Raw genomic sequence first — 10,060 nt, 5'->3', positions numbered from 1 at the left:
CATTTCATACATACTTACTACAATTTTCTTTTCATTGACAGACGAAGATACAAGTTTTTTTTAAAGTAGTGACGAAATACGACGCCGCGGGACGTAAGCGCCAACGACAATAAGGTCCCTTTATCCAGATAACGTCACATTTACAATCCTGGGTTTAGTCGCCAAGCGGACCTCAGTCTTCAGTAAATTGATTATTGCCTCCAGGACCACCAAGTTGAATTCCTAAAATGTTGGATTTGCAAAAAGTTGAATTTGCAGGATGTTGAATGTTAAAATGTTGAATTTGCATTATGTTGAGTTCTTTTTATGTCCAAATTGCATAAAGTTGAATTTGCAGCTTGTTGAATCCTAAAATGTTGAATTTGCAGAAAGTTGACTTTGCGGTATGGTGAACCCTAAAATGTTGAATTTCCATAAGATTATATTTGCAGTAGGTACCTACAGGGTGTAGCAAAGGTCCCGAGTGATACTTTAACAGCTGATAGGGTTACTAATGACCCTAAGTGTGATACAAGTGAAAAAATTTCGTAGTTCGAAAAAAATGAGTTTCGATTTTTTCCGCTTAAATAGCAATCAGGGTCTTGTCGGCTGTTGAAGTAAGGTGCATTGGGGTAATTTCGAACGTCGTCTAATTTTGAAAGTCACATAAAAATCACCATTATTTCCATCATATCAAGATTCCCCTTTCGAAATTACCCGAGCATTTCTGTATGTCGAAATTATCTCAAAGCACCCTATTGACTTTTGTTACATGCTATATAGTTTCAGGGCATATTTAAGTCCCAAGACTCCACTGATGAGCCTTTTCGAAGCAATGCCTTAAAATTTTGTTCCCCGTTACAGCAATGGGTTAAATACAGTCTGAAGACTGAAATTCATGACCATCAAAGGTACATTTTTTTCTCCTATTAGGACCAAAAAGCTCGCGATTCTGAGTAGAAATCATATTAAAAAATACCCATGTTAAAAAAAGATTCCAAGAATATAAACTTGAGTTCCTAAAATGTAGAAATCCCAAAATGTTGAAAGTATACATTTTGAGAATTCAACTTTTTGATATTTCAACGTTATGAGAATTCAACATTTTGCGAAACTGAAAAAATCAACATTCTGGGAAAGTCAACGTTTCGGGATTTCAACATTTTAGGAATTCAACCTGGTGGTCCGGGAGGGATTATTGCAGGCAAAGGTAAAGAAAAAATAAACAATCGCTCAGAATTTATCATTTATTACATCAAATGCATTGCATTATGTTATTATAAACAATAAATAAATCGGTTTCATATATTGTGATACAATGTTACCTTGTCTATCTTCCATCCTGTATATTATTATAGCTTCTCTACGCATATGCATGCATGCTCTATGCACGTGGATAATGCATGCATGCATACACGTAGTGTAATACGATTTTAACTTGAACGTACAATTAGATACCGTCAAGGTATTGAAATATAGAAGTGCCAAAAATATGTATATACGACATCATTTCTTAGGTATACTTAGTGATGTGATGTGCAAGTTGCGGAAACTTTCCAAAAAAATTAAATTTCTTGAAAAATTCACGAAACTTTCACTAAAAATTAAGGGAATTTAAATTTATGAATTGGAAAATTTCCATCCATACAATTGTCCATAAAAAGTATGGAAATTTTCCGAAGTTTTCCTATGTGAAAATTTCCGAATTTTGGAAACTTTCCATCGGCACATCAGTAGGTACAGCGGGGCAAATTTACGACTTAAGGGAAATATACGACTGAGTGGCAAATGTAACTGGTCCATTTTTTCCAATGTTTGCATTATTAAATACACCGGTTATATAATATATGGTAGTCGTGTTCAGTAGATACATGTAGAACTCAATATCATAGTGTAATAATGGAAAAAATGGATTAGTTACAATTGCCCCCCAGTCGAGATTTGCCCCGCTGTACCTTACTTACGTTAAGGTTGTAGATAGACATATTTTTGACACTTTGTTAAGTTAAAAGCCAAAGATAACGAAATAAACATTATTACGATATTTACGATTTTATAAAATATATGAAAATAAAACTGGATTCATACAAAATTGTCTTTGGTTACCGCGAAATTGGTATGTGAAATAAATTGTACTTTACCAGGCTTACAGAGTAGATATTGCTTACGTTGCATCATTACGGAGCTTAGCGTCCAGTACACACCGAATGCGGCTACGCGAGCGATGTGACATGTCACATATAATTGCAAACATTACAACCGCATTCGTGTCAACGCAGTGAGATGGGGCCACGAAGCATGCTTCTAACGTGGTTCGGCCTAAAATCTATAGAAATTCAAATCACTGGTGCTCTCATTTCAGTCCACCGTTTAAAGCGAAGTTCAACCAATTCTGATACAAAAACGTACATTTAAAAATAGCACCAATATTGAAATATCAGCACATCGCGATCTCGAAACGCTGGCAACATTCACTTCAACAAAACTGTCTCTGGCAACACCGTAACAAGCGCGGGAAGCACGCGTTAAAAAAACATTTAAATTGTATACGCTAAGAGCTTTTTAGAAAAAAATTAGATCCCTCAAATTTTACGCCAATTTCGAGTAGATAGATACAGAAATGCATGCAAAATTCTATTCAATATTGTTTTAAAAACGATACAAGATATGATTAGTTTAGACATTCAAGAGATATGAATATGATTACACAATAGTTTTGCACCCTAAAATCCGATCACACTTCCTTACCTATAGAAATATACAACACTTTATGTAAATAGATATGTATATGTAAACTTAGTATTTACTATGGTAACACTGCCTAAGGAATAATATAGCGATAGAAGATGTTTAGAGGTGCATGAGGTTTTACTATCTATGATACAATATTCATTTATTGCAATGTTGGTTAAACCATTTTGTGTTATGATATTACGCTTACCTCTGCACCTTATTTAAAGTATACATCCTAACATGTTACTTAATGTAAAAAACTATGCGAAAATTATATTATCAACAAATATAAACATTAACATATGTTAAAATTTACAAAAGTACAACTTAAAATTAACACAAGTGTTGCTAACTACAATTATACCAACGTACCTAATTTTATTTGGTCTCTTTTTAGTAACGGTTAGTTTTAACAGAAATCTTAACTAACGAATGGAAAATATACATATTGGAACTTGAATAACAAATTAAATCTATGGTCGCCGTTTTCAGATAGATTATCATTATAACTAAGATCAGCGCTGACCTTGTTTAGCATTACGCTGAGGCGGGACCTTTTGGTGGTAAACTATTTCATCGATATATGTGTTTTTTTCATTGTTTTTTTTTAATTATTAATTTTTCTTTTAACTTTTGAATGTGCTTGTATTGTTTTATGTGTTGTATCTTGTTATCACGAATAAATGATTTGTATTTGATTTGTATTTGTAATTATGATCGTTTTATTCAACCAAGTTATTCTCCAAAATAGAGTCACGCAAACAACGGGCATAAGTGTTTACTTATTCTGTGTTGCGTGTCCTGTATTTTACTTGTACCTATGTAGTTTTTAGAATAATAAGGTATGGTTTTTGTTATACAACTTGACCCTTGTCAACATTTTCGAGATGCTCGTATTGTAGCGATGTAGTGGATTACATTTTTTTTTGTTTTTAATGCGATTTGTAATATTATGGTCTCTTCGTGATAGATTATCTGAAATTGTTGATCAATTTATGGTTCTAGTTAAATACTTAAATCAATAGCTTTAGTTTGGAACGATCAAATTAGCTTAAAAATCAAGTAGCTTTTTTTATATTGCTGACACTGCGTTCATACTAACGTCGAGTTGTGTTCCATCTTAGTGTGAAGATTCCGTATAATAGCGGCCATTTTAACTGTTACAATATGATACATTATCAAGGCGAAAACACCCTCAAGCTCCTAATCAACGTTGCCAGTTCGTTCGCCAAACACTCTGCTCGGAGCGCAAGTTGATCTTCTAAAGTCGAGTTGTGTTCGGTCTCACCTGATGATTACAATATGGCGGCCATTTTGGTTGCTACAATATGATCCTGTACGACCCCATTTATGAACCAATCGAATTATCCTTTAGTTTCTATATTATCACGGCGAAAATACCCTCAAGCTTCTAAGCAACGTTGCCAGCACGTTGGCCAGACACTCTGCTCGGAGCGCAAGTTGGCCTTCTAGCGTCGAGTTGTGTTCCGTCTTAGCGTGGTGGTTCCGTATGATGGCCGCCATGTCAGCGCCGGCGAGGTCCTTGAACGCAGCCGTGACGTCGTGGACACGCAGGATCAGGTTGCGGGTCTGCAGCGGGGATGACGTGTGGCGGCCGAGAGCCTGCGAACAAGGAGGAGATATGAAAATAGTACCTACAAAATATTTAAAGCAAAATAGATTGGTACATGTGAGTTGCTGAGGCTTGAAATTGTAGTTATTATAAAACACTGTTTACCTCAGAGAAAAGATGCTTTCGTCTCAAGTAATTCTTGTAAAAATAGCATTGATAATGTGTATTTGTAAACCGAATTCTTTAGCCAGAAGAAGGAGGTTCTATATTCCGATTCGTGTTTATTTATTACCGATTTAAAGTTTAGGTTTTTATAAAAGAAACACAACTTATGAATGGTACGGTTTTAAACTGCAGCTTATATGTTTATCTCAAAACTTCAACGACTGCGAAACAAGGAATATGTCGTCCAACAAGAGCGTCATAGTTTCCGCAGTGGAGTAAGATAATTTGCTATATTATGTGTAAGAAGAATCACAGAAAATATAGTCTTATACAATGCAACACTTTTTTCTTTGCGGCCGTAACGGTATCTTCTTGTCTGTTTCTACTTTCCACTGTCTAGTTAATTAAGCCAATACATACCTGTGCTAGATCCGCCAGCCTCCGCAGAGGCGTCAAGCAGTCCGTCAGCGCGCCCGCCACGACGCCCGAGCCCCCCAGCGCCCCCACCAGTGTCCGAGAAGCCCCCACAAGGGTGACCGCGCAAGAGGTCAGCTCGCTCCGTGCTCGCTGAAAAATGCAATAGATTGTAAGTATATTTGGATAGTTATACTGATAAAATTTGAAAGACTGGGAGGCATAATCAAAAGGTAACAATTTATATGAAACGCGAAAAGCAAGTTCAGATTAGACAAACATTTTCGAGGACACAATTTGAGTCAATAAACGAGACCGAATGCCAATAGTTAGAAAACCTCGCGTCTTGTGAGACCACAATGAAAAATTTGATGGACAAGCGTTTTGATACGCGATTAAGTCCCGTGTCAGAAGCTATAATGTGCAAAAATCGTAAAAATTGAAACCAATGTCTAGGAATTAAAGCCTGAACAGAAACATGTGACTATTGTCCAGAGGGCGCTGTAATTCTGATGAAATTTCGCAATTTGGCGCGTAGTTATATATTTCTGGTGAGGCTTCATATCAATCGTTGGTCAGAATTACCTGAAACTTTAACTCGTCGATGTCCTCTCCTCCCCCGTGAGCGTGCTGATGTTGCGCTCGCTGCGCCGCGGCATGCAGCCTCGACAACAACGTCGTCGCCGCCGCCTCGGCCGCCAACAACAACGCCTCCACACCGACTACTCCGTTCGCTTCGGGAAATACTAGAGGAGGCGACGGCGGCGTCGGAATATCATCCACGACGTCGTCTTTAAAGCGAACGTGGTTCTGAACTTTAGGAGTAGGACTCGCTCGGAATTTCCTATCCGTCGGCGGACTAAATGTCTTTGAGTCATTCCCCGCGGCGCCGTTTAAAAGGTCCGGCCGGTTGCTAAACCGTCGGTTCATCTGCGGGGAACATAATGATAGAACTGTCGACATCTCATTGTTCTTTAAAATCGTGTTTTTAGTCTCCGAGCTGGATCGGACGTGTCGACTCTGCAGCGTCATCGAGCTGTAGTTCGGCGTTGACCGTACCTGCTCGTCGTCTAGTCGACTCTCATTCTCTAAGTTTCTGTACGAGTTCAAGTTTCGTTGGAAGTGCGGCGAGCCGATGCTCGCGAGACGCTGCTCTCTTACCGGAGATGATTTCTGTGCGGTCTTCATGCGGAGGACTTCGATACTCGGCACGGGAGGTAAAGGAGGTTTTTTAGGAGGAAGCAATAACGGCGGCGGCGGGGATAGAACTTTAGTTTCCAATCTAGGAGGGATCGGCGGCTGCATTTGGTCGTTTATCTCGCAGACGACTTTGTAGTTTAGTCGCCTGTTGTTTAAGGTGCTGAAGTGATTGTTCGGTATTTCGACGACTGTTAGCTCGTTGTTTGGGCACGTGAAGGAGTTGGACCGCGGTCTCGGCGCGGGCGGGGGTGGGTTCTTGGGCGGTCTCTCGGGCGGCGCGTGGTCGACATTCTTTCTCCTCGGCGGCGGCCTGATTTCGCAAACGTCCGGCATGGAATCTGATTTCTCCACCTGACCCCCTTTATCCGCTTCGTCGCTGTCATCACTTTTATTTTTATCTTTACTACAACAGGAGAACATGCCTTTCCTTTCCACCGTAGGGTACTCGATCACGTGTGCCGTGCCGTTCGCCGGTTTTTCGGTGCCGCTTTTTCTTTTACTCTTCGGCGAATCGGATTTAGGAGCTTGGGTTTTGCTTTTCTCTTTCAATAGTAAACTATTTCGAGCGTCGCTTAAACTCTTCGCCGTAAACATATTCCTTATTTCGCTGACGCTGAGCGTGCCTTTGACTACTTCGCCGTTAGCTTTCACATCTTTATGATTCTGTCGCTGCGCTTCAATTATCTGGCTGTGGTTGACGTAGCTGACCGGTTCCCTATCTAAAGTCGAGGAGTTGGACCCCGGGGGTGGCGGGATGATGTAAGACATGATCTCCTCGGGGGTGAGTTCGATCGCGGGAGTGACTCTGACAGTGGGAGGTTGCACGGTAACGTTAGCTATAAACTCTTCTATATCACCCTTCTTGGGCGCTCCGTTTAAATTTTCTATAGAATTTTTCTTGTCGTCTGCAAAAGACGGGGGCACGACCGGTAATATTTGAGGCACTTGCGTCGCACAGTCTAACTCGTCCGGCGTCTGCGGCGGCGGGATCAGCGTCAAGTCTATAAGCTCCGCGTCATTGTCGACGCTCGTTTCTTCATAATAAGGGAAGTTCGCTTTCTCTTCTTCCTTACTACTTTTCTCTCTGAGCTGCTTCAAATACTCCTTTAAATTCGACTCTTTACTATCCAGAGTCGAATCAGGACTATGCAGACCGAAGCTAGTCCTCACTGCTTTATTCGTAGCTTTCTGATGCTTACGTATAGGACTACTAGTCGGCGTGTACAAGGAATCGTTGTCGCTTTCGGAATGAGAGAGATCATTGTTTAAAGCTATCAAGGCATCGGTGAGGCCGCAGTTGTTAAGTATAGCGCTGAGACCTTGCGACTGTCGCCTCGTCAGATCGTCCTTTTGCACTTCGGGTATACTCAAACCTGATAATCCCTGGTTGATAGTCTCCGTTAGAAGGAGCAAAGAATCGCTATGTTTAAGGATTCCCGGTGCGTCATCCGCAGCGGACATTCTACTATTATTAGATTCAGTATCGCTCTCTAAATGGTCAACATTCGATTCTTTTCCGACTAGTTCGTCTCTCAACATGCCATTACTAAACGCGTCCTCATGGTACACATCACAGTTTTCAGTCAAATACTGCTCCGAGTTCTCAACCAGCTTTTGCATCTCGGCGACTCTTCGAAGGACCTCCTCGTTTTTGGCCTCGACAAGTCTCGGGTGGTGGCTCGCGTTTTCTAACAGTTCCATGGAGAGGACGCTCTGAAGATCGAAGCCCATGCCATCATCGAGATAACAGGCGTCGTTGGGGTCGAAAAGCCTGAAGTCGTCGTTTCTCTTGCACTTCTCGAAATGAACATCGTAACCTAGCAACCCTGGTTTGGAGTCATACCCTGTGAGCGGACTGGAGTTGTTACTATGATTATTGTTGGTAAGACTCGAGTTCATGTTAGTGTCGAGCGCTTTCTGCTCGCCCGTTCCGTGGTACGGGGGCGGCATGGTGAATATCGCGAAGTGTTTCTTAGTGAGAACGACAGGGTCGTCGTAGTGCAAGTAACTCCACTTCGTCGGCACCACGTGGTGTTGTGACAGGTACGGAGGAGCTGGAAAGTAGAGTATCTATTAGTACATGTTTACACAATTTGAAGCGAATGTTTAAAGATTTGAAATGACGTTTACCTATGTCTTCTGTGATCGGTTCTCTTTCCAATTCCACGTTTAGCTCTTTGCCCGTAGCCAGACGGTAGTATCTATAAAGAAAAAAATATAAAAATATAATATAACATTTAATCAAATAATGATATGCCTATATAAACTCAAGAGCATTGATAAATTGACTACCACTCATCAGAAAACAAAAATGAGTTCTCCTGTACCAGAATTCTAAGTTTGAGAAGATGAGATACGTAAAATTATAATTAATTTCCCCTTTGGATTAATACAATGTCTTAGTATCAAGAACGATTTAATACTGGACTGACAAAGCCCATACAAAAAAGGGTACCCCTGAAATATTGAGCTTTTTAGGCTTAAAACTAGATGGCGCTGTTTCGCAGCCTGAAGTGGTCAAAATCATATTTTCCCTCAATATTTTCAGTGTAGTTATGATCATCATCCTCCTTGCGTTATCCCGGCATTTGCCACGGCTCATGGGAGCCTGGGGTCCGCTTTGACAACTAATCCCAAGATTTGGCGTAGGCACTAGTTTTTACGAAAGCGACTGCCATCTGACCTTCCAACCCGAAGGGTAACTAGACCTTATTGGAATTAGTCCGGTTTCCTCACGATGTTTTTCGATGTTTTCAGTGTAGTTATGATAGTACCTATTTAATAGGTGGCGCTAAAAAGTATGTAGAGGTAAATCCTAGTTATATAAATAATCCTTGCTTAGTATTTAGAAATAGTGGATAGGTATCTTGAATACCACAAAAATTCATGATCTGTTTGTCATCTATTTGCTATAAGTAAGCGATATTTTCTGAAGACATTGTTGTTTGTTCTAGAACACTGTAAAGGTGCATGGGGTCTCCACACAATATCCTTCCATGTCTTTCCGTTTTAAGCGCCTTGGTTTCGTTCCAGCTCAGTCATAAGACTCGCAACTAGTTCTCCAGGCTCCACCTCCAGATATGAATAGAATAGAATAGAATTTTATTGCTCTCATGTTGGTGTACAGATCTTACACTAGGGGGTATTTGCAGGCTCGTTTTCCTCTTTGAGACCACCAGGGGCCTAATGCATAACAATTTACAACTTGTATTACAAGTGGAACTCTCTTTCTTATAACATGAATTGGAGGGGGACTACCGCTTGTAATATGAGTTGTAAATTGTTATGCAATAGGCCCCAGGCCAGCATGGCTCCGTTTCAAAATAATGTTATTCATAAAAATAAAATTAAGATGTTTCCCTTGCGGGGTATTTCAAGAAGCGGGTATTTAGGGTTCTCAAAGGTCGGAAATGCATATGTGGCTCCCCTGATGTTACTTATATCCATGGGCAGCGATGACTGCTTCCCATCAGGCGACTCGTCTGCTCGTTTGCTGCCTATATCATTAAAAAATACAAACTCACCCAGCAATGACCAGCGGCATCTCAACAGCATCCCTCTCGTCCATCAGCAGCGCGACGACTCTGTCCCTCGTGAGGAAGATGGCGACGTCCGCACTGCCGGCCGCTTCGCGCTTCACCCTGACGCCTTCCACTTCTTCTAGAGAAGCTATTGATTGAGGCTGGAAAAACATAGATTTTGTCACAAGGGCTCAATGGGCTCATCTTTAATTATTTTTGTTACTAATGTGATGATGATGTTTGATAAAAAACTATCAGACAATATCAAACTTTTTAATTCGGGTATCAATCCTCTCCCATGTCAAACTTCATCCAAATCGATTAAATAATTATATCTTAAATTAAATCCATACCAATATTATAAATGGGAAAGTCTTTCACGGCAAAACGGAGCGACGAATTGACGTGATTTTTTAAGGGATGGAAAGTGACGTAGGCTAATACATTTTGTCTCTTTCTAACGCGAGCGAAGCCG

The 10,060-nt window shown here is 40.6% G+C and overlaps 1 protein-coding gene across 1 annotated transcript in view; it reads right to left on the bottom strand.

Moving 5' to 3' along the window:
- Positions 1–1,211: 1,211 nt before the first annotated feature.
- The window catches only part of LOC125229322, a 476,654-nt gene continuing 467,805 nt past the window's right edge, over positions 1,212–10,060 (bottom strand). Inside the window, exons 13-17 of the mRNA XM_048134130.1 lie at positions 9,589–9,746; positions 8,195–8,265; positions 5,450–8,118; positions 4,871–5,017; positions 1,212–4,335 (exon numbers count right to left, since the gene is read on the bottom strand). Of these exons, the coding sequence (XP_047990087.1) occupies positions 4,099–4,335; positions 4,871–5,017; positions 5,450–8,118; positions 8,195–8,265; positions 9,589–9,746 (3,282 nt within the window). The 3' untranslated portion in view covers positions 1,212–4,098. The remainder of the gene's footprint in view (positions 4,336–4,870; positions 5,018–5,449; positions 8,119–8,194; positions 8,266–9,588; positions 9,747–10,060) is intronic.

The sequence above is a fragment of the Leguminivora glycinivorella genome, chromosome 9 (assembly GCF_023078275.1).
Source record: "Leguminivora glycinivorella isolate SPB_JAAS2020 chromosome 9, LegGlyc_1.1, whole genome shotgun sequence".
Taxonomy (NCBI): domain Eukaryota; kingdom Metazoa; phylum Arthropoda; class Insecta; order Lepidoptera; family Tortricidae; genus Leguminivora; species Leguminivora glycinivorella.
Note: the sequence above shows the minus strand (reverse complement) of the source record. Positions and strands in the feature narration are given on the sequence as shown.